Genomic DNA, 21,156 nt, shown 5'->3' on the forward strand with positions numbered 1-21,156 from the left:
ACGATCAAAATTTTGCAATATTGCGCTGTTTCTACTATACTCGCCGATCGCAATCTACGGTCATTGTTGGTCTGTGTTCTGGTATCGGAGTTGTGTCGATGGCCTATGCAACATAGATATTATGAAAATAGAGGGATGTGAACTTTCACACGATTCGCACACTGCTTCACTTCATAGCGTCGGACCTTCATGCGTGGCCCTGTAAACTGAATGGGATCAGCTTGATGAAACGGGGACGCGCAATGGCGGGTAACTTGATACAACAGGGATTATTTTCTACACGACGCGCCGGGATAATTAAACCATTAGGGAAGCATTTAATTGGAAAAAAAATTGCTCAATACGATGCACAATGGTCTTGACTGATCCAACTCCGTTGGTTGAGTCCAGGATGTTCCAAGGTTATGTATACACCAAAATTCTTCCTTAGTGTACCACTCCTTCGCGTGTATATTTCATAGAGTGCGGCTATAGTTTTATCCTATTGGTAACTAAAACTCCACAGTTTAATGTTGTTTTGTTTTTTTGTATTTAGGGTTATCACTTGCCACTGCAGAAATTATCAGATCTCGGTCTCACTCGGAGTTAAGGCAGGGAACTTCCAAGAATGGACAAACCCCGAGGGAAAACTATAACGCCGCAACCGGATGAACATGTTTTCGCGTGTAGTTGTTCAACTATTAATATGACCCAGTCGCAGTTTTTCATAGTCGCATATTCCCTGCACGCTGTTCAGTCATGACGGTAAAAGCTGAGTTGGACGGTGAGGCCAGCCCGCCTGCGCCTGTATCATTCTTTGATCCATCTCTCAAGGAGGTTCGACAACGCGTATTCTTCCAATGGGCTCGCACTTGTAAGCAAAAGTTCAAATTTTGCGACCTCGCGGAATGCAAGAAAAACTAACCAAAACAATTAGTGTTAATTCTCTGCGTCTTCGTGTTCAGTGTGCTATGTCTCTTCTGGGGATCCCAATACAACACTGAGGCCCACTTCTCAGCGTTGACGGTATGGGTTGTCGATTTCGACGGCCAAGTTGATCCATACCTCTCCAACGACACCATCGTCGGCCCAACAGTTATCGATGTCACCAACAAATTCCTGCAGTCTGACGCCCGCCACATTGGCTACACTATCAGATCCCCTGCCGACTTCAACTATGACCCTTTGGCCGTGCGCCGAGATGTCTACCATCAACATGCCTATGCCGCTATAATAATCAACCCTGGCGCGACAGCACTGCTCCGGGATGCAGTTGCTAACGACAACAAGACGTACGATCCGACCAGTGCCATCGACACAGTCTTCATCTCCGCGCGCGATCAAACAACCTACTCCACCTATATCACACCCAACCTGGCCACCCTACAGAACATGGTGCTAGCAGAGTTCGGCCCACAATGGGTCCAGTCTATAGCCTCGTCTGTCAGAAACCTGTCATCCGTGCCTCCACAGGCGATTAACCCGGCCATTGGGTTCACGTCCGTTGATCTACGACCTTTTGCCCCGGCTGTTGCTGCGCCCGCCGTGACAATCGGTCTGATCTATCTGATCATTATTGCATTCTTCAACTTCCCATTCATGATGCCTGTTCATGCTGAGTTCATGAAGCCAATTGGCCATCCGCCGCTGAAGGTGCCACATTGGCTCATTTGGCGCATTCTCTCAAGCATCGTGGCTTACTTCTTTCTTTCGCTGTGCTACTCGCTTGTGTCGCTGGCTTTCCAGATCCCATTCAGCAATGGCGAAGGGTCGGATTTCCTGTCTGAAACTAATCCCAATGCCTATGGCCGTGGCTCATTTGTCGTGTTTTGGATGCTGAACTGGGTTGGCATGGCTGCTTTGGGATTCCCTTGTGAGAACATGGCTATGATCCTTGGACTCCCATGGAGTGCTTTCTTCCTGATTTTCTGGGTTATTACGAATGTTGCAACAGGTTTCTATAACCTTGATTTAGCTGCAGGTTTCTATAGATGGGGATATGCATGGCCCTTACACCGAAGTAAGTTTTCCCCTCGTCGTGGTTACGGTGCTTTGTTACTGTTGATCTAACTTTTTTTTCTAGTTGTCGAAGCTCTGCGAACCATCCTTTTCGATACCCATTCGCGCATTGGATTGGACTTTGGTATTCTGTTCGCTTGGATTGCAGTATCCTTGGCCTTTTTCCCTGTCGCAACTTTAATCATGCGGTGGAGAATGAAGCGGAGCGCATAAATTGGGTAAAACAGGTTGTGAATAGGAGGTTAACAGGCGTGGATGGGTAGGGATAGTCATTTATAGTAATTATGTAGTTCCTTGCTGCTTTGGTGGCTGCCTAGGTGATATCACATGGGTTAATCATGTACAAATATAGAATTTATAGATGGGTTTATTAGATGTGTGTCCTAGCTCTACAGATATCTGAATATATATGTTTTTCAACACAACCAGGGCAAATAAAAGTAAAGGTAGAAAGTTTGTGCCAGTAGTGATTGCTAAGTTGCTAAAGATGGAGATCATTTACTTCTCTGCCGCCATCTCTATACGTAGCTTCATGAAGACGAGATTGCCGTTGTTCTAAAGTTTCCAGGATTATTTTGTATCACGTTGTCAAGTAGTATGTAGTAAATACATAGTAGTGATATCACTTTGTCCACCATATAAATTCCGAGGGGTTTCGACCCGCTATATTTCGGGTCATACTGTACATTGCGTTAGCGGAGATCAAACCAAGATTGAAAAAGGGAAATTATATTAATCTCATGATAGAAAGAACGCGAAGAGAAGATATTCCTGGTAACCAATCTTATATACTGTTAAACTTTGGGTCTGTTCGGAGCAATTATCACCTGACCGTTTCCTTCCTCATTCATACATCAGACTTCTTCCCGGAGATAATAGGAGATTTGCTGTTCCAGTATACCTTCCATGGTACATGTTGTCAATAACCTAAATCACAAATTTCCGTAACGATTGAGAAACTTGGACCAACGGCCCATTTTACCCTCAATTTCACTGTATTTCTTCAGACTATCGATGACCATGACTTCGCTCCTCAGGTGGGCAAGGACAGCTATGAAAGGAGGCCCTTCAGCTGTGCTTCGGTTTCCAACAAGTGGATTCGAAGTAATAAAGCGGTCACAGATCTTTGAAGAAGAGCGGTTCGAAGAGTTCGAGAAAGGGCACTACTATCCTGTCAATATCGGTGACGTCTTAGTATCTAAGTACCAGGTACTCGGCAAGTTAGGCTTCGGAACCACTTCCACAGTATGGCTTGCTCGTGATCTCAAGTAAGCCGTGTCCCATTGAGTCTTCTTGAAGCAAAAATATGCTAATTTGACCAGGCGCCGTCAATATGTCACATTAAAGGTGTATACAAGAGATGGAACTGGCCAAGGAGAGATTCAGATTTACAAAGCTTTGAGCCAAGGGGACACATCACACCCAGGCTATGCCCATTTGAGGACTGCGTTAGATACATTCACGATCTCGCACCAAGGGAGCGGACATCACTGTCTTGCCCAAAAACCAATGTGGGGGAGCTTTCGAGATCTAATGTATCGCACTCCGGCACGTCGACTTAGCGAGGATCTTCTTAAGACCGGACTCAAGCAGGTATTCCTTGCGCTTGATTATCTCCACACTGAATGCAAGCTCGTCCATACAGGTGAGTATAAATTTTGTATTGTCACTAAGTAGAACATTAACGAACATTTCTAGATATCAAGAGTGACAATATTCTCCAGGAATTTGAAGAGATGTCAATACTTGATAGGTTTACCGACACCGAGTTAGAGCATCCTTCGCCGCGAAAATCAGTTACGAATATGCCAATCTATGCCTCTCGACGATTTGAGTTACCTGAAAGGTTTGGTAGGGCAGTTCTCAGCGACTTTGGTTCAGCTGTACGGGGTGACGAAAAGAGGGATTACGATGCTCAACCCACCATATACAGATCACCAGAAGTCATGTTAAAAACCGAGTGGAGCTACCCCGTTGATATTTGGAACGTTGGCGCTATGGTATGCTCCCTCATCTCATATTATTTCTATTTTTACATTACTAAGCCCATGAAAATACTAGATATGGGATTTGTTTGAAGGTAAACACATGTTCCTTGGTATGGACCCCGATGGTAAGGGTTATTCCACTCGTATGCACCTAGCTGAAGTGATTGGAATCTTGGGCCCTCCTCCCTTGGATTTTCTTAAGCGTGGAGAGCGAGCTCGCGACTTCTTTACTAAAGATGGTATGAAATGCTTGATGGCTTAAGCTCATTCCAAATTGTATCGCTCTGACGTAAAGACATGTTCAATAGGACACTGGATTAATCAAATCGAGGTCCCGGGGGGAATGTCACTGGAAACCTCCGAGGAGCGTCTGAGTGGAAGAAATCAAGAGATGTTCTTAAATTTTATGAGAGGAATGCTTCAATGGAAACCGGAAGATAGAAAGACGGCCAAGCAACTACTCAGAGATCCATGGCTAGATAACAGAATCTAGCAAATACTTATATCCCTTCATTGGGCTGCCCGAAGAAAGGAGGAGGTACTTCCTAAATTCAGTTCAAGAGTCACATTGGAAAGCTCATTGATTCAGAGAACAACAGATATAGGCTATGTAAGAGACCTGAGTATTGAATCAGCCAAGGTCTTATCTGCAAAATGACAACGAGCTTACCCTCATCATACTGCCTACCAGAATAGTATGCACGCATGTAGATAGCTAACAATAGTAGAAGATGATAGTCAACGCCGATCTAGGAACATGATCCTTTACGATTCCTTCCATCGAGTCTGAGCTTCAACTGCCTTTTCAAGACGCACATTGAAGTATCTTCGGATCAATTCCTCCAGCTTCGCATGGGTACAAATTAACCGCCTTTGTGCATCAACCATCGGGTCCTGGTTAACCTTCGTATGCAGGGCCACGTTGAGGATCCGAGCCTCTAAAGCAGCAAGTGATTGACGATAAGCCTCAGTCCGCTTGCGCAGATACGAGCTCCACATAGTAGATGCCTGATCCATGTCATAGTGAAAGATGCAGGGAAAGACGCGAAGCGAGTTGGCGTGGGAATTCGCGAACTGGAGTCCATTCCACTTATGCTCATAGCAGATCATGACAGCATCGTAGAGGAGCGCGGCGCCAATGCCGTACCCACGGAAGGCCTTTTGAACTGTCCAGGCACGTATAAAGGCATGGTGGTCTTCGCCCGTTGGGAGGATCGTCGTGTTGGCATTCGGATTGGGTTCAATTCCACCGTAGACGATGCTAATAACAAGCGCTCCGACAATGCGAGCCCCGAATCGATGAACAAGCACAAACGTAACTCCATTGTCCGAGTTGAAGGCGGGGTCTTGATGGGCGCTAACATCATTGCTAAGATCATGCCCGTACAGCCAGTTCAATGTTCCAACCTTCCCAGCCTCATTGTTATACTCCATAACCACGCGTGTGACAATACCCAGAGTGGCTGATACCACGGTGACACAGATAACAACAATGTAGGGCCATCCAGATGGGTCATGGTAAACGGCACCGACACTGTAAGCGAAACCCACGGCTACCAGAGTCAGAGTGGCCGGGTGGAGGATGAAAGATTTGGCGGCGAGATAGCGCTGCTGAGCCACTGAGACGGCGATGAGGTTCAGTGCGGCGGTGATTTCGAAGTCTTCGGTTGCTACATCGGTCGATTGTCCCGGGGACGCGATGGGATTGTGCGCGCCCTGGCTTGTACTTGGGGTTGTGTGGCGGACCGTTTTAGAATTAGCAGTGTCCTTTGAGTTTGTTGTTGTAACGTGGTCTCCTAGACACGGAGATGTTACCATACGCGCCATGGTGAATTTTTGGAGGAGTCAGTGAGCAGAACTGGGAAAGTTTGCGAAGATTGTCAATGTGGGATGAACTGCACAGTGTGTTTGCGTGACAATGTTTCAGGAGAAAGCAAACAAAATCGAGGTGGATTGTGGCCAAGGTTGCGACAAACCATAGAGCTGTAGACTAATAAGCAATAGATGGTTTAATTGTGTATAGAGTGCGTTCTACCCCGGTACAATCATCTCATACCTAGGTATAGTTTAGTATGCTGAGAATTCTATCTAGCTAGAGACTGTACCTGCATAGCCAATCTGTGGGGTACATAAGACCTCGAGGACTGTATCACAACTTTCTAGTCATGTATGACCTTGGCCACTGTAACCACATAGACATAACAGTTTCTATCTGCAAGGGCCCGTTGGGTGTACTACCGTATAGCAACATGTCTTACAACCACGTGGAAAGGAAATAAGTAATAGAATTCTGTTTGGAGATCAGGCCCGTGTCTAGTGATTTAAAGGAAAGAACAAGCATAGAAGGAAAGAGCGATGAAGGTATGGGACACGGAATAGGCACTGTCCTCAGATATACCTAAGTATATACATAGTAGGTTTTAGAGGTACTACTACTGGCTAGTAGATCAGATCATGAAACGTAAAGTACAATATTGATATGTAAAATTTGGAACTATGAAGAGGAGAGGATTGTATGAGCCTATTGAAAGTAACGTTACATTCTACCTGTAGACCACAGCAAACACCAAGGTATCTATCACATGCTATGTATGATCTAGACTATATTATTATTCTTCTAAGGTTGGTACTTATTACGAACCTATACGGCGATCATGTGATAATGGGAGATTCAAACAATAGGCTAAATCAGATCAACATCGCAAGCTAAAATACTGCCATATAATCTACGGAATACTACATAGAGACATGTTAGGTCAAAACTGAAGTTCAGCCGGGGAAAACCGGAGAGCGAAACGTAAAAGCTCCCCACTCGGAATGAGCAACATTTAGTTTGAAAGAAAATTCAAACAAAACCAAAGAATAATAACAAGCATTATGACAATGCAAAACATTGGTCTCCGTACACCTGGCGTGTTGAGCGTCGTATTTGGCGCTCAAGGCGCCTTTCTCCTGGCCAATGCCGTCTACACCTTGGCGTATCCTTCCGCTGCATCGAACCTCTCGGACTCTCCGCTGGCCGGAGTTCCCAGTCATACAGTCCGATGCATAGGGTGAGCTTTCAATACTTTACTTGACTTGGTGTTAAATACTCATCGCAAATGTCACAGTGTGACGTCTCTTTCTACGGCGATGATCTACGCCATTGCCAGCTACCAGCGCAATATCCCGATGATGGTTGCTTCTCTGCCTGGTCGCTTTTTTGCCGGGTATGTGTTTTACCAGAATGGCGGTGCTTGGACTCGGGTTGCGGTCTTTGAAGTTTGTATGGGGCTGGTGAATGCTGCAGCACTTGTGTGGGATCTATACATATAAGACTGGGAGATATGTACTAGTGATTCATCCGTGAGAGGCCCTACTCAAAGGGGCGGATTTGAAGATTGTATATTCCGTATATTGAGGACTAAATGATACCATTCCACTTTAATGGCCTATATGAACTCACATCGAAGAACTAGGGCATCGGGAGTTCTCGATTGAATGGCCCGAGGCCAAGCGCGTGTTAGATATCGTCGGGGTTAGCCACGAGAATAAAGTGGAGACTGTAGAAAAGCCATAGTTCAAGCATCTAGAAACCCTTGAATCCACAGTTACCCTACGGGTGCTTATTGCGCCAAGAGATAGGTCTCGTCCTTACAGTTCACAGCCGATCAATCTCCGGGAGAAGCCGAGAAATATCCTAACCCGGGCTTTGGATGAATTCTGGGGTTCTGGGGTGCTGGAGAAAAGCATAACACGACATAAGGTTCCTGTTTATCCACATGCCGATATTCATCGACATATACAAATATATTGCCGGCTAATCCGGAGTTCCACATTCAAAGCATGTAGTTGAACGGATGACCGACAGCATGACCACCCGCCGGAAGCCGATGTACAGGGATCAAATATGGTGGCGCGCGGTCAGTGGGTATGAAAACAGGGGTTAAACAGGCTAAATCAAAGCAATTCAACCGGTTCACAAGTTCCGATGTGGAAATGCACTTGACTTCATGTCAAATTATCAGCCTTTGCCTCAGAAATTTTGGAGGATTCCAGGGGTTTTGCCTTTGAGGTATCATAATCTCGAGTAGTAAATTGTATACAACTTTCCGTGGACCAAATGAGATTTGCCTGTTGAGATTTTTTTATGAATCTCCAGGTTTTGAAACGCGCGGGGTCCCCGGAATAGAATGTCTCCATCCGGTGGAGCTTGCCCGAATCCTTTCGCCGGCAGATGCCAACCCGGGGACTCTCTGGTTTAGAGGATGTGAATTTTATCCAGCCGTTTCAGGGTCTCTGGCTAAGACTACCGGTTAAATCATGGCCGAACGCCCATCATGCACGACCCAATGTTATTGCAGCCACCGACGGTCTTGTAGAGCCAATACCACGCTAGTCGAGCCTTTCCCGTCTCCCAGCCGATCATACCTGCCCACACGGCTTGAGGAGAAGAGGGGACCACGAAATTTGGTCACAACTGGGCTGATTGGGCCGATTACCTCATATTTTCAGTTTTCAATTCTCAATATTGCCCCCATGCGGGCTAATTTCCCAGGGAAACTTGGGTTGGTTTGAGCCCATTATCCGGACGCAGGCGAATAAATAATCACAGATCCCCGGTCAATACGTAAGAACGTGCAGGCATTTATCCCGGGTATTTGCTATCCTCTTCTTATTTTCATTACCCACCTCAAATTGAGGTATTTTGTATTACCCATCCTTGACGGTCTTTGTCGTGATACACAATGGTGGCTCCTCTGGCGGGAGAGACGGCCATCTCGGCCAGACGTGCTGATCTTGCAGGCAAAAATGGGTTCAAGGGTCTGATCAGCAACAAAAAGACAACATGTATTGGACTTTTCGCATCATTAGGAGGCCTGGTGTATGGATGTAAGTCGACGGAGCCAAGTCAATGTACTCTTGAATAGAATCTGATATTATCCAGACAACCAGGGAATGTTCGCTCAAGTTCTGACAATGCCGGCGTTCCAGGCAGCGGTATGTCCCTCTCTCGTTGAGCCCCCCATTTTGCACTGCTAACGCCTCTTCACACGTAGACTGAAGGTTATGCGAAAGAAACGGGTATTAAACAAGGAATGCTCACGTCTATCCTGGAACTTGGTGCTTGGGTAGGAACATTAGCGAACGGATATCTCGCCGATGCGCTCGGTCGTCGTCTCACTGTTTTGGTTGCCGTGGCGGTTTTCTGCGTCGGTGTCATTGTTCAAGCCTGTACGGAGAACAAAGATTTTGTCTTCGGTGGTCGATTCGTGACTGGTCTGGGTGTTGGTAGTCTGAGTATGGTTGTGCCTCTGTACAATGCAGAGTTGGTGAGTGAATGCAATGAGTTTGAAAAGGGGAAAGGGCTAACGAAGGCGGAAGGCACCACCGGAGATTCGTGGCTCGCTCGTTGCTGTGCAGCAACTCGCCATCACTTTTGGAATTATGGTCAGCTTCTGGGTATGTCATGTCTATACTCGTAAAATCTCTCAGTCCTGACGTTTGCAGATTGGCTATGGAACAAATTATATTGGCGGAACGGGGGCAAACCAATCGGATGCTGCATGGCTGATCCCAGTCTGTATTCAAATCCTACCCGCGGTCGTTTTGGCTGTGGGTATGATGATGTTCATGCCACAGTCCCCCCGTCATCTAATGAACACCGGTCGCGAGGAAGAATGCCTAGAAACACTGGCCCGCTTGCGCAATGCACCTCCAGATGATATGCTTGTTCGCATTGAATTCCTTGAGATCAAGAGTTTGTACCTCTTTGAACGAGAGACCGCTGCCGAGAAGTATCCCGACTGGCAGGATGATTCGTTTTCCAGCCGCTTCAAGATCGGACTGCATGATTACATGTCATTGATCACTGACAAGTCCCTCTTTAAGCGCACGGCAACAGCGGTACGCTTTCTGTCTCATGTGGTACTGCAATGAATATTGCTGATGATATCAATAGTGCATGGTTATGGTGTTCCAACAATGGAATGGTAAGACATGCGAAATCTTGAATCTCGAATCCCATCATTAACATTATATAGGTATCAATGCAATTAACTATTATGCGTAAGTTCAGTGACGGAAAATATGGAAGATACATAATTCGATCCCATATGTTTCTTGATGAGCTCACCTGCTGACACTTCCACAGGCCATTCATCTTCAAGGAGATGCAGATAGGCGGCAACACAATCTCACTACTCGCCACCGGTGTTGTTGGAATTTTCGAATTCGTTTTCACCATCCCTGCAGTCCTGTGGGTTGACAAGATTGGACGAAAGAAGATCTTGATTGCTGGCGCCATTGGAATGGCGTCCTGTCATTTTATTGTCGCGGGTATCATTGGCGCGTACGACGGTAGCTTTGAAGAACACTCAGCCGCTGGCTGGGTTGCTATTGTCTTCGTTTGGATTTTTGTCATCAACTTCGCCTACTCATGGGGTATGTGCTTTGTACTCCTTGCCTGGGTAGACTCTGCTGACCATTGTTCCACTGCAGGACCCGTTGCGTGGATTGTTACCTCTGAGGTATTCCCGCTCAGCATGCGTGCCAAGGGCGTCAGTATTGGCGGTAGTAGTAACTGGGTAAGTGGCGAGATGAACTATCGGGTTCATTAGAAATCTCTAACTGGGTATTCTGCAGTTGAACAATTTTGCAGTCGGCACTGCTACATCTCCGTTCCTCGAAAAAAGCAACTTTGGTGCTTTCATTTTCTTTGGATGCATCACAACTATCGCGGTGTTCTATGTCATCTTCCTAGTACCCGAAACCAAAGGTCGCACTCTTGAGGAGATGGACGAATTGTTCGGATCAGTCGGGTTAGCAGCTGCCGATATTGGACGTAAGCACCGAATCGAACGTGAAATCGGGCTTCTTGCCCTTGTCGGGGCAGAGCCTGCTGATGAGAAGCACACTGAGGCTATTATGGATGAGAGCAAAGTCGAGGTCTCGAAGCACGAGGACGTTGTGCCAAGCCCGAATAATTAAATGGAGCCAAGTTGCTTTGGCCATGAAGGAAGCGTTGGCAAGCAGCTCTTTCAGGATAAGATCAACAAGAGGTCGACATGTTCGATACCTGCATCACATATTAATTCCTATACGGAGTACTATACGGAGTAAATCTGAACTTTCTTTCCTCCTTACCTGTACTCCGCACTCTGTACGCAGATTTGGAAATGCATAACACATATCATATGCAGCTGATGAAATATACTTTTGAAACGAGATAAAAAAGCCGAGCAAAAAGACCAAAATGAATGGCTATAGCTCACCTCTACTACTATGTATAGGAATAGGGGGTTAAGGCTGAATGCTACCAGTCACATCAAAAAGTACGGAGTAAGGAAGGCACTCTATGTCTTGGATAGGATAACCCTTCTTGTTTCTTCGCTTTTCGTTTCTTTTCTGTCACTTCAAACTAAAACTCAAAACTATCCCCAGATCTACCAGACCCCCCACAATCTAAAATGTCTGGTACTTCTACCACCTCGGGCGCGAGTGCAACCGGCACTGCCTGCGCCGCCAGGGTCTGGCAGATCCCCACCACAGATGCGGCCTGTGCGGCTGTTGTCAGTGGGAACATGACCGATGTGATGGAGTCGTGCTGCAAGCGCGCGAAGATCTTCAAATATGACAACGACTGTGGTATCTACTGTCTCGCCCAGGGCCAGGAGGTCAACGAGCTCCAGTCCTGCCTCACCAACAGACGCGGCAATGATCATGTCGTCTTCTGCAATGCTGCTTCCAATGCGACTGCTACTGCTACACGCGCCAGATCCACCTCCACGGGCACTCACAGAGACTCGTATCCTACCTCGACTTCCACGAACGCTGCTATTGCGAACCAGTCAGTCTCCAAGTCTAGTCTTGGATTTATTGCACTCCTTCTCGGTTCTACTTTTATGGCTATCATTGCTTGACCACATTTACAGATGAGAGGCTTGTTATTTCTTGATCCACCCACCGGAGGCTTCGAAGGCTGTTTTGATATTCTTTTCTTCTAGTGCATGAGCGACCGTGTTTTCTTACTTCCTATTGTCTGGGGGAGATATTCTTTTAATGTAAAGTAGTATTTGATATTAATCAACTCACTGTACTACTAGTTATGGTCATCATATTGCCCATTATGTCATCACGTTACCCGGGGGTAAATCAGCTCACCTTCTACCCCTCCATTGACATCGATGTCCTATTGCTCTGTTAGATATCACTAGTATCAGCTGCATCCAAGAATGTCCTCAATCGCAAAAACTGTCATCGCCACTGGCACCTCCTCGGGATTGGTAAAACCGCATTCCCTTGCAATATTCAGACTCCAACTAACATGATCACAGGGATTCGAAGTAATCAAGCAGTTACTCCAGCAGTCACAGCCATACAGCTTCATTCTGGGCGTTCGTGACACAGAGAAGACACGTGTTGCATATGATGGTTTGAAATTCGACACTTCAAAGCACAGCATCTCTATCTTGCCCCTGGATCTTTTGAATCTTAAAAGCGTGCAGTCCTTTGCCAAGCAAGCCCTCTCTGAATTGGGTCAAAGGCCATTGAATTATCTTTTCCTCGTTGCGGGCTTAGCTACCAGCGCCGATGGACCAGGACCTCATGGCTCGCAATGGTGCGAGTCGTACGTAGTAAATCATCTATGTAAGTTAAAGTTTGCCCATCGACTACTAAAAAGAAGAGTCTAGGAGGTTAGAGCTAATCAATCTTGAATCGCAACCCAGCCCAGCATTATCTGACTCACCAATTTGCTGGAATCCTGTCTGCCTCGCACTCACGTATCGTCATTGTATCTTCAGGTGCAATTCGTAATGTGAGAGGAGGCGACCCAAGTAAGTTTCGTTCCATCTTTCTAGCCGTGTCGCTAAAAGCGAAGTTTTTTTTACAATACTAACTTCATATTAGGCACTCTTGATGTTGACCTAAAAGCAAACTCTGGTGCGGACGCAAGAGTAGTGTACAGTGCATCGAAATTCGCCCAGCTTCTGGGTGCACACTACTGGCGTCGTAGTCTCCCAGATTGCAAAGTCGTGGCTGTTTCACCGGGTCTCATCCCCAACACTAAGCTTGCCCAGAAATCGGGCTTAGGATTGTCCATGGATATGCCCGATGCCAAGACCGTGCCAGAGGGTAAGCATCTTTGGATTTGAATTTTTGATTAGAAGACGATATCTAACGATCAATAGGTGCCCAGAATATCCTCCGCGCCGTCACGGCCGATAATCTCCCCGCTGATCCGGAACAGATTCTCTTGACTAGCTGGGGTGAATGGTGGCCCAAGGATGTCTATGCTTCGAGCCTTGATCCCGCGTTGCAGGACAAGTGGTGTTTGAGCAAGCAGGATATTGAGAAGTCTGAGCCTGTGTTCAATGAATAAAGAGTATACAGTATGAACATTCTACTCCAATGGATTTGCAAATAGTGTATTTCATCAAGCCTGTTTTGCCAAGTCCACTGATTATATGCATGAAAGGAATATATCCCTCTTGTACGCAAGGAGCCTTATAGTAGAAGTTTCCTTGTACGCAGTGCCTCACGCCTAGGCTAGTAGTAAGCAATAGAAAGCCACAATGGAAAAAAAATCACATATCTCACAACAGCCACAAGATTTTTATATTCACAAAATAGAAAAGGATCTATGTGTATCTAACTAGCATGCATGCATACCGGAAGTTTCCAACCGGTCGAGATCAATCACAATGTGAAACTTGGGCCATGCACCACATCTTCATGCAAGACTCAACCTACTTAGCGATCGCAAGCTCGCGCATGATACCAAAGTTAGGCGATCCAAGACCAGAAACAGGGTCCCAGCCCTTAGTAGCGTTCCAGCTAGCACCTGGAACGGCCGGCCCACCGTTACTAGCACCGCCGAAACGACCGTTTCCATCGCAACCCGTGCTGCTGCCATCGACAATATCCTTCAGGCCACTGCGGCCGGTCGAGTACAGCCAGGGATTGAGGAATCCCATGGGCGCTTGGCTGGCCTTAATGCGGGCGTCGTTGAGGAGGGCGATGATTCCAGCAAAGGCAGGTGCCGAGCAGGAGGTACCGTCGACGCTGGTCAACGAGCCCTTATTGTAGATAGCGTAGTTTTGGCCTTGGGCTGTGACATCGGGGAAGGCGCGACCGGCAGGGTTGAAGAGGCCGGACCAGGTGTCACCCAGGGTGCCGAGATACGCTTCCACGGCGTCATCTTGCCACGTTGGGCGGTCCCAGAGATCGGAGAAGCCGCCGGACGAGAAGTATACGGCCTTCTCGGGTGCGGTGTGGGTTGTCGCGCCAACTGAGGTCACCCATGGGCAGGCGGCAGGGAACTGGGGTGGGAAGTGGGTCGTGTTCTTGCCGTCGTTTGTCTGGCACGCGGCGCCAACGCCGGAGTCGCCAGATGAGAAGATGACGGAGACACCACGGCTGCCAAGCTGTGAGAACATGTTGCAAACGGTGCGGGCGTATGTCGCGGGAACGCTCTGGGGATTGATATTAGAGACTGACGGAATCATGAGTGGGGGTTGGGCGTGTATCATACCTGCTCGTCCTCACCGTAAGAGGTGGAAATAACATAGGGAAGGTCCTTGCTGTCCAACTTGAGCACGTTCTGGAGGAACTCAAGGTACGGCTCGTTGTTGTTATCATTTGGGTCTGGCTGGTCGAGGTCGGGAACAAGTAGACCACGACCGCCAACGCTAAACTCGGTAACGGGAACAGGAGAGCTGACTCCAACGATGTACTGCAAGTCGAGATTCGCCTCGCTGCTGTCAGAGCTCGCATGTTGATCATTACCACCGCCGTTATACTGGACAACGGTGAAGTTCTGGCCCGCGGCAGAGGGCGCAACATTTTTCTCAAATAGTTGCAGATCAGAGTAGCGTGCATACTCCTCCAGGTAGCTGGCAAACCCGACCTTGTTTCCGATGGTGCTGCTGGCCTTGTAGTCGCTGACATTGTAAATGTCCTTGAGACACTGGGGAGTGATGATGCTGTTGCAGTTCGGGGTAGCGGACATGGCGTTTGAACGGAAAGCCTCGTCAGTCTCCTTGACCTGAGTATGCAATATGGCCCGGTTGGCGCGCATCTGGCCGAAGCGGGTGGTTGGCTGGATCATGTTGATGTGTGACACCAGAGCCTCCGGAACGGAGTATTCGAGGGTGCGAAGACGCTCGGTGTGCTTGGCACTGTTGACATAGAAATTGAAATTGGCTGCCAGCAGCTTATTTGCCGTCTCCACGGTGGTGTAGAAGGTCATCCAGTCTGCATCTTGTTCAATTCTGGTAATACCAGCGCTTTCGAGCCAGTCACGGATCGAGTTTGCGGACTCGGCGCTGGGCTGCAGCATACGCTTCATCTCCTCGTGGGTGTTGAAGTGTTTTCCATAGCTGGGATGATCAGGAGTGGACATGTCCATCACAGCCTGTTCGAATCCGGCAGTATCCCCCTGTGCCAGAGCAATCTGCAGCTTCATGGTCTGATCAGCACGCGGTTTGCGAGAATATCTCCATCCTATGGTAGGTCAGTATATCAATTCTGTCGGTTTAGTTTAGAACGCAAGTTACTCACCCTGAGGAACAGCAGACAAACTCTCAAACACATCAGCTGCAGCAGATGACGCGAGAAGCGACAAAACCGCGAGCGACAACGCGCCGCGGTTAAATAGAGATACAATCATGATAAAACTGAGGGATATGAGGACACCCTATCTATCAGACACCGATCAGGGCCCCTTCACCGCGAATACAGGAAGTATAAATACTTCAACAAATACTATCAAGCACAAAGAGGGGTAAAGACTGTGAAATCGTGTTTATTATGGTTGCATTGGTGGTGGGGGGTGGATGAATGGGCGACAAGGAATGTGTGGTGAAGAAGTCCAGGGTAGTAGAACAGGGACAAGGACAGAGTTCCTGAATCGGGAGTTTCACGTCACTCCCTTGGCATTGCTATCAAGTTCCACAGGTCCAGTGGGCCCTTGATGGACGTCCATTTGGTGAGACAGTTCTAAATACATCGCTAACAGCGGCTGGGACTGAATCTTCTGGATCTGGTTACTTGCATCGTCACGACCAACGGCTTTTCCCGACTCAAGTAACCACAAAACTCATAGTAATGTGACTATCTGAAGATTCATAATCCCTCTATCCCATTGTGACATTGGGTGCGTCCGTCGGGGTCCGTTGATGATCTGCAGGGGTTGATCCACTCTGTTTGGTGGAAACAATGTGAGGGGCGTTAGGGGCTTGTTTTGTCGGGTGGCTGGATGATTTGACTCTAAAAACGAGACAAGCTCTGGCTCTGATTTATAGGAAGTCCACATTTCAACATCTTCACCTATTATTCAATCTGATGGGAATCGACTGGAAGATGTGTTCAATGTTCAAAAATCATTTGAACTTGCCAAGCCTCTCGAGGGGGGAAAGGTCGGCGATCATGCAGTGTTGGACCAGCTAGCAGCCAATTAGACTATCTCATCAAGAATTAAGACAATCTTGGAAGGATGGACGCTAGGCTTCTGTGGCGTTGAGATGCAGCATGTCGCACGCCGAATATCGATTTTGTTTGCATTGCTGTGCAGAGGCTGGGGCCAATCATTCCAGTATACCAAGGTCATGATTCAGGCACTGACACAGATGTGGCTGGTGAACTCGATCTCCCTTGGCAGTCCTGGAGCTTCAGTATGATGTGTCATCTTAGAGTAAAAAGGGCTGGGCAAGAATGCTTTGTGAGATGAGAAGATGTACCGAGCAGCGAAGACTTCGGCACGCTTGGTTGTGGGATACCTATCAGGGGTCTAGATAACAGTCCCCATTGGCCCGAAGTGTCCTGCAACGTTGTGTTGTCCAGTTTATATTAAAATGCACGTCTTGGGTCGGGGGTCCGGCACTACCCCGTGACTGTGCCAAATTTCGTATGCAAGTACTTTTTTTTCAGAAAAAAAGAAAAAATAGATTATATAATTTCTATCTATCAGAGCCAATGACTTCAAGATTATTGAAGCTTCTGGCTATGCACATGCACGTCAGACTGGTTCCAGATATACAAAATCAGACTGTGTTATGCACATGTGTATATACTGTACATGTCTCTCCGATACATCACCTGTCCAAAAAATAGTGTCGCTTCTATAGATCCCATGATATATCATTTATGATCAACAATGACTGGAGTTTGCACAGCCGGAACAGGGTCATCAATACCCAGCTGATTCAATTCCAAATGGTGGGCGTAGACCATTGAGGCGATGGCATCTTCAGTCTGAAGATATGTTCGGCTTCCTTGGATAAACCAAAACCCAACAGCGATGACCAACATAACACCAAAGACGGCAATGGCGAAGTTCATATCGCTGGCGGCCGGGTTAGGGCTGCCAGGAAACAGGAAGAAAATAGTAGTGATGATACAGTAGATGATACTGATCCAGTTCAACCACGGGCCAATGCGACCGAGCTTAAATGGACCGGGGGGCAATTTCTCACGGCCGGTGATAAGCAAGGCAAGAATCGGCATGGCGTAGGAGACAGTCAGGGCGATAGTGCTGACGCTAAGAATCGCCTCAAGCACGGTATTGGCGAATAGGTATAGGATGCCGACGATGCCGATGACGATGCCCTGACCCCAAAGAGCGCGGGCGGGGACTTGCCACACAGGGTCGACGTGACTGAAGTACTTGCTGAAAGGCACGCCACCGTCACGGGCAAAGCCCCAAGTCAAACGGGAGGCAGTGGTGAGAATACTGATACCCTGACCCACACCATTGAAAATGAACAGTGCAATCAGTACAGCGGCCCCTTTCAGCCCAACTGTCTCGATCATGAGCTCCATGAAGGGGAGGTCGGCGTTGACGACACGGTCCACATCCTGGATGCAGAACAGACAGACAACCATGAAAATGAATCCAGTCACGGCACCGAACAAAACGGCCATCCAGATAACTCGAGGCGCATTCTTCCGAGGCGCAGGGATCTCCTCCACCATATGAATGACTGAATCGAACGCGGTCAAACCATATGCTGCCTGTACCAACCCGGTGAACCAAACCACACCATCGCCCCAGCCAGTCTCATTCTTCCAAGCGCCAAACGCAAATGAAGCTGGCTGGAATGACAGGTCACTCTTGGTTCCGACCGAGATAAGTAGCACAAGAGAGAGAACAATAAACAGGCCAAAGAACCACACTCCAACAAAGTTGTTGAGCCAGGGTAGGATCTTCTCCTTGCGGCAGCTGACCACGTTAATCACGGTCAGCGCAAAGACCACTCCAACATATACAACAAAATTGAGCCATCCCTTGTTGACTCCATCCCACTCGGGATCAAACATGGTCTTCATGCCCAGCAGGAATTCAGTCATAAAGGCAACCTGCGACGCAGTCAAGGTCCACCATCCAAATGTATTAATCCATGCACACATGTATGAGACAAATCGACCCAATGGTGTATTCCACAGTCGATATACCCAGTACGCCTGACCGAGGGCGGTAGGCATGCTGCTAGTCAACTCGCCCAGCGAGAACGCAACACAGAGGTTGCATGCTGTGACCAGCACCAGACCCCAAAGAATAGTGATCGCACCACCATTGGTCAGACCACTGCTGAGATCCTGAGCGAAGGTCGAGTAAGTTCCTTCGGCACGTCAGCACACCTTCCTCTCGGGTTTCATCGGGTGGCGAAAAAAGCGCAAAACATACCAAGTACACAAAATGCGAGCGCCAGCATACTCCAGATATCGAATTTCCGCGTCAAGGCCTGGGAATGGCCCAGGGCAGCGAGATCCTGCACATCCAGCACATTCTGATCCGTGAGCGGTGGCTTAAGGGGTTGCGAGTTGGACTCCAAATCCATTCCGTGGGAATTCAGCCGGAGGCGAGGTAGATCAACTCGGTGGACAGGCAGGAAGGAAATGCGCCCATTTTCTGACCGGAGATTGAGAAACGTGGAAATGATGACTTCTATATACTAGCTTAGATCGCGTGGTGCTCTCCGCGTTGTCACCCCTCACGGATTAACTCTGTTCACCATGAGGGGTTTAGATAAAGCTAGAGGCCAATTGAGAAGAGCCAATGATACGGTGGGCGTGATACTAGGCTTAGGTTGAATCAGAACAATTGGTCATGGGCTTGGGAGAAGTTGATAATAGAAATGATCTGCCCAACTGATTTTTTTTTTTTTTTTTTTGCGGGGAGTCGCCTCGGGAGGACCTCCCTTCAGTGGGCCATCTATATAACAATCCACAAATGCCTCCACAACTGCCTCCACAGATAAGAAATGGGGTTTAATTGGGGTTGAATTCATCGTCAAGTATATAATTGTGTATATGTGGATATTTTGACTCTTGTTCGAAGATGCAATAAATTGCATGTTCCATTGCTCCGAAGTCCCGACCGTTGTAGTTCAACAGCTTCTCTTTCCCAAGGATATCCCCCGGAATTCGATTTCAGTTTCAAAAGCAAGCAGGAGCTCGCGAGATCTTCCCGATATAAAGATCAATGGAATTGCATGTCAACATCAACATTCAAAGTGCAATGATCAGTGGCGACAACCCAAAGCGGCAAGTCCATGCGTGGCGGATAAGAATCGACGATTAGCGGTTTAGAGCGCGGCTCTAGCACAGTTTGAGGATATCAAGTCCGAGATTAAACGTGCTTTGATGTGTAAATAGACACCATAACAGTACCGATAGAGCTGCATGTCTTTATCTCATATGAGATATTAATCAGTATCTCTGTGGAGTCAATTCCCATGATAACCTCGGCTTATCCAGCGGAAGGCATCGCGATATCAATGTCAATTCGAAACAAAAGCCTGAAACATCTGTAGACGATCAACAGCCGGGGGCGGGCTAAGCGGGAAGGACCAAGTATGATTTGTGACAGTATTCCCATCGAAAGGGGAGCCCCGAGGCGACCTGGTGGATTCGGAATGCACTTTTTGCACCACTGAAGCAGCAGCCTCGAGCTTCGTCCGGGGAACGGCGCCACCAAGGTCCACTTCTTCAGTTACTGCTTCGTAATGAGAACCAAAAAGCCTTGGCTAATGTTGGCGAGTCTTCTCAATTGGGCATCGCCGTAGAGTCCTCGTCATCTATTTGAGGACGAAGCTAAATGTCGATAAACCCCACAGAGGAACGAGAAGGAGATGTAAGCACCGAGACACGGTGAAACGGGCCAATGACGGACGGACGGGAGTATGCACGATTGGAAAACGGCTCCGTGGATCCCAGGATGATTGAATATGCACGGTTATCGCCATGGTGTACGGAGTACCAGTGACAGGCTAGCAAGCTCGCTATCGATTGCATATTCTCGAAATCAGTTTACGAGAAATCCACAGTCTTCAGGTGGTAGCCATGCAGCCGAGGGATTGAATCGATGTTCAGGCACGGTGCAGCAGCCCTCATAGGGCCAAAGCGTCGGATGGATGGCTTCTGGAATCATTCTAGTCTCTGCCTTGCTGTAATTAGTGCAACTAGCCTCCTTGACTAACGAAAAAAAAAAAAAAAAAGCAATTTCCACTGCCTCCTTTTGTAGTCCCTGCTCGGCATCGTAATCCTGATCAGGGGCTGGGATCTGAGTGCGTCGAAATGATGGCTCTATTCGGCTTATTTGGCCATGTGCATTGAATATAAATTCAGAAGGCGAAGTAATTGACTTATTCAGCACGGTCCACGTTGAGGCCACGTTGAAGTATGAAAGTCCACAGTAAGACGAAACGCATCTGATATTGAGTTTGAGAGGATTCACCTAACCGAGAGTAGCGAGTTAGCACAGACGAACGGGAATACGTTGGGTATATATACCATGGGCCCACCACTATTTCTACTTTGGGAAGTATCAGGCCATACGAAATGAAGAGAATGTTTTTGAGCAAATCATCCGAGTCTTGGCAATTATATTAATGCTTTAGGAAACTATCAATGAGTTATTCCCATTCGTGTAGGGGAATCACAAGTCACAAAACACTTTTGTGGTCGCCACGACCCGAAAATCAAATCATGTCTTGGGAGATGAGAGGGGGCCCCCTTCGAGCCCAAATGACACCTGATCAGAACGCCTCCGCCAGTCCGAGGAAAGATAGGAACAAAAGAAAAGAGGTAGAGAGGTAAAGGTAGAGGTCAAGACAAAGCTAAAGGTAGAGACAAAGGTAGAGACAAAGGTAAAGGTAGAGGTAAAGGCGAAGGTAAAGGTAAAAGGTAG

The 21,156-nt window shown here is 47.6% G+C and overlaps 9 protein-coding genes across 9 annotated transcripts; 6 read left to right on the top strand and 3 right to left on the bottom strand.

Annotated features, from left to right (window-relative positions):
• Window positions 1-738: 738 nt before the first annotated feature.
• On the top strand, window positions 739-2,211 carry N7479_007814 (SNG1 family protein; the record flags this gene model as incomplete). Its single annotated transcript, XM_057255508.1, has 3 exons — window positions 739-853; window positions 917-1,999; window positions 2,063-2,211. The coding sequence occupies 3 exons, from the start codon at window positions 739-741 to the stop codon at window positions 2,209-2,211; spliced, it is 1,347 nt and encodes a 448-aa protein (XP_057109370.1).
• Window positions 2,212-3,018: 807 nt separating this feature from the next.
• N7479_007815 (uncharacterized protein) lies at window positions 3,019-4,479 on the top strand (the record flags this gene model as incomplete). The annotated part of the gene is made up of 5 exons (XM_057255509.1): window positions 3,019-3,266; window positions 3,321-3,643; window positions 3,697-3,998; window positions 4,060-4,225; window positions 4,295-4,479. 5 exons carry the CDS (start codon window positions 3,019-3,021, stop codon window positions 4,477-4,479), a joined length of 1,224 nt encoding a protein of 407 aa, XP_057109371.1.
• Window positions 4,480-4,751: 272 nt separating this feature from the next.
• Window positions 4,752-5,813, bottom strand: N7479_007816 (Acyl-CoA N-acyltransferase; the record flags this gene model as incomplete). The annotated part of the gene is made up of 1 exon (XM_057255510.1): window positions 4,752-5,813. The coding sequence occupies one exon, from the start codon at window positions 5,811-5,813 to the stop codon at window positions 4,752-4,754; it is 1,062 nt and encodes a 353-aa protein (XP_057109372.1).
• A 1,050-nt stretch (window positions 5,814-6,863) lies between these two features.
• Window positions 6,864-7,301, top strand: N7479_007817 (uncharacterized protein; the record flags this gene model as incomplete). The annotated part of the gene is made up of 2 exons (XM_057255511.1): window positions 6,864-7,039; window positions 7,097-7,301. The coding sequence occupies 2 exons, from the start codon at window positions 6,864-6,866 to the stop codon at window positions 7,299-7,301; spliced, it is 381 nt and encodes a 126-aa protein (XP_057109373.1).
• Window positions 7,302-8,713: 1,412 nt separating this feature from the next.
• Window positions 8,714-10,955, top strand: N7479_007818 (uncharacterized protein; the record flags this gene model as incomplete). Its single annotated transcript, XM_057255512.1, has 10 exons — window positions 8,714-8,858; window positions 8,914-8,966; window positions 9,026-9,298; window positions 9,351-9,428; window positions 9,477-9,872; window positions 9,928-9,958; window positions 10,010-10,034; window positions 10,120-10,409; window positions 10,467-10,552; window positions 10,611-10,955. 10 exons carry the CDS (start codon window positions 8,714-8,716, stop codon window positions 10,953-10,955), a joined length of 1,722 nt encoding a protein of 573 aa, XP_057109374.1.
• A 479-nt stretch (window positions 10,956-11,434) lies between these two features.
• N7479_007819 (uncharacterized protein) lies at window positions 11,435-11,887 on the top strand (the record flags this gene model as incomplete). The annotated part of the gene is made up of 1 exon (XM_057255513.1): window positions 11,435-11,887. One exon carries the CDS (start codon window positions 11,435-11,437, stop codon window positions 11,885-11,887), a length of 453 nt encoding a protein of 150 aa, XP_057109375.1.
• Window positions 11,888-12,199: 312 nt separating this feature from the next.
• Window positions 12,200-13,347, top strand: N7479_007820 (uncharacterized protein; the record flags this gene model as incomplete). Its single annotated transcript, XM_057255514.1, has 5 exons — window positions 12,200-12,250; window positions 12,302-12,614; window positions 12,695-12,802; window positions 12,876-13,100; window positions 13,157-13,347. 5 exons carry the CDS (start codon window positions 12,200-12,202, stop codon window positions 13,345-13,347), a joined length of 888 nt encoding a protein of 295 aa, XP_057109376.1.
• A 367-nt stretch (window positions 13,348-13,714) lies between these two features.
• On the bottom strand, window positions 13,715-15,636 carry N7479_007821 (S53 family peptidase; the record flags this gene model as incomplete). The annotated part of the gene is made up of 3 exons (XM_057255515.1): window positions 13,715-14,440; window positions 14,500-15,470; window positions 15,528-15,636. 3 exons carry the CDS (start codon window positions 15,634-15,636, stop codon window positions 13,715-13,717), a joined length of 1,806 nt encoding a protein of 601 aa, XP_057109377.1.
• Window positions 15,637-17,105: 1,469 nt separating this feature from the next.
• Window positions 17,106-18,805, bottom strand: N7479_007822 (putative amino acid permease family protein; the record flags this gene model as incomplete). The annotated part of the gene is made up of 2 exons (XM_057255516.1): window positions 17,106-18,586; window positions 18,652-18,805. 2 exons carry the CDS (start codon window positions 18,803-18,805, stop codon window positions 17,106-17,108), a joined length of 1,635 nt encoding a protein of 544 aa, XP_057109378.1.
• Window positions 18,806-21,156: the final 2,351 nt, after the last annotated feature.

This window comes from Penicillium vulpinum (genome assembly GCF_028829585.1).
Source record: "Penicillium vulpinum strain IBT 29486 chromosome Unknown utg000003l_segment0_segment0, whole genome shotgun sequence".
Classification (NCBI taxonomy): Eukaryota; Fungi; Ascomycota; class Eurotiomycetes; order Eurotiales; family Aspergillaceae; genus Penicillium; species Penicillium vulpinum.